This window comes from Zerene cesonia, unplaced genomic scaffold (assembly GCF_012273895.1).
Source record: "Zerene cesonia ecotype Mississippi unplaced genomic scaffold, Zerene_cesonia_1.1 Zces_u007, whole genome shotgun sequence".
NCBI lineage: Eukaryota > Metazoa > Arthropoda > Insecta > Lepidoptera > Pieridae > Zerene > Zerene cesonia.
In genome coordinates, this window is record NW_024045137.1 from 132,632 (window position 1) to 134,087 (window position 1,456).

Below are 1,456 nucleotides of genomic sequence, written 5' to 3' on the forward strand. Positions count from 1 at the left end.
TCACTTGGCGACGACGGCGATGCGCACGCGGTCGGGGGTGAGCAGCTGGAGCATGTCGCTGATGAGGTCGGGCCGCCACTCCGACAGCAGGTAGTACGCGCTCAGCACGTCTTGCATCGGGAACTCCTGCGCGGGGAGAGTTCGGTTGGGTGATACTCGGCAATTTACTCATTTGTGTATTTATTAAAAACACTGAAAAAAATCTGTATATATTATTATTCTGATTCTATTATTTTCTGTACTATAGAAAAAGGTACAAAGGCGTACCTTTATATGTATTGTGAAACAATTGTTTTCACGGAGCTGTATTTGTATTCACATTGCAGATGTAATATCCTACTAATCCTACTAATATTATAAATGCGAAAATTTTGTAAGGACGTGTTTGTGTTTGTTGCTCTTTCATGCAAATACTACTGACCCGATTGCAATGAAATTTGGTACGTAAACATCTGGACAAGTGAAATAATATATAGGCAACTTTTTATCCCGATATGTCTACAGGATACGGACTTACGCGGGTGAAACCGCGGGGCGCAGTTAGTCGACTATAGTTACAGTATTGATGAATGAATGTCATAGTACGTGTATAAGTTTGTTGTTGTTCGAATTATTACAAGTCGTTATGAGTGTGTCGTTAGGTGTTGGTGCGTTAGGTGTTGGTGCGTTAGGTGTTGGTGCGTTAGGTGTTGGCGCGTTAGGTGTTGGCGCGTTAGGTGTTGGTGCGTTAGTTGTTGGTGCGTTAGGTGTTGGTGCGTTAGGTGTTGGTGCGTTAGGTGTTGGTGCGTTAGGTAACCTGCAGCTGGTGCACGTGCGCGAGCGCGAGCGTGCGCGGCTCGAGCGTGTCGCGGAAGCGGAAGTCGAGCGCCATCAGCTCGCGCTGCTCGTCCCACACCCAGCGCACCGGGCCCGAGCTGCGCACCAGCGCTATGTACTGCGCGCGCCGGCGGACAGACAGACGAACAGTAGTAAACATATATAGTTATAATTACAAAATTCTGTCAATTCATACAATTAATACGTTTAAATTAAACATTGCACAAAGAAACACGCAGCCAAAAAAAATCCGAAACAAAGTCACAGGCGCAGGCGCGCTACGACACTGACGCTCTCTCTCTCTCTTTATGTCTCCGTCACTCCGTTTCTTTTTCTGTCCGCGCGAAAGTCCGAGAAATAGATGCACACATAAATAAGCTCAAAATATTCACCAAAGCCTCTAACTATTACTCTTTCTGTCTCTTTTACCCCTTCCTTCTTTCCGCAAGGAGATATTGTAAAGAAATAGGTTGCACATATAAAATCATTAGATTGTTTTTCTGACACTCACTTTTGTCTCTCTCTCTCTCACTCTCTGATTCTCTCTCTGACTCTCTCTCTGACTCTCTCTCTGACTCTCGATCACTCTCGCTCACTCACTCTCTCGCTCACTCTCTCTCGCTCACTCCCTCTCTCGCTC

General features: G+C 45.9%; 1 protein-coding gene across 1 annotated transcript in view; it reads right to left on the reverse strand.

Moving 5' to 3' along the window:
• LOC119839051 (insulin-degrading enzyme) overlaps positions 1-1,456 on the reverse strand; it is a 29,019-nt gene that overhangs the window by 11,583 nt on the left and 15,980 nt on the right. The window contains exons 20-21 of the mRNA XM_038365225.1: positions 797-934; positions 5-126 (exon numbers count right to left, since the gene is read on the reverse strand). Coding sequence (XP_038221153.1) covers positions 5-126; positions 797-934 — 260 coding nt within the window. The remainder of the gene's footprint in view (positions 1-4; positions 127-796; positions 935-1,456) is intronic.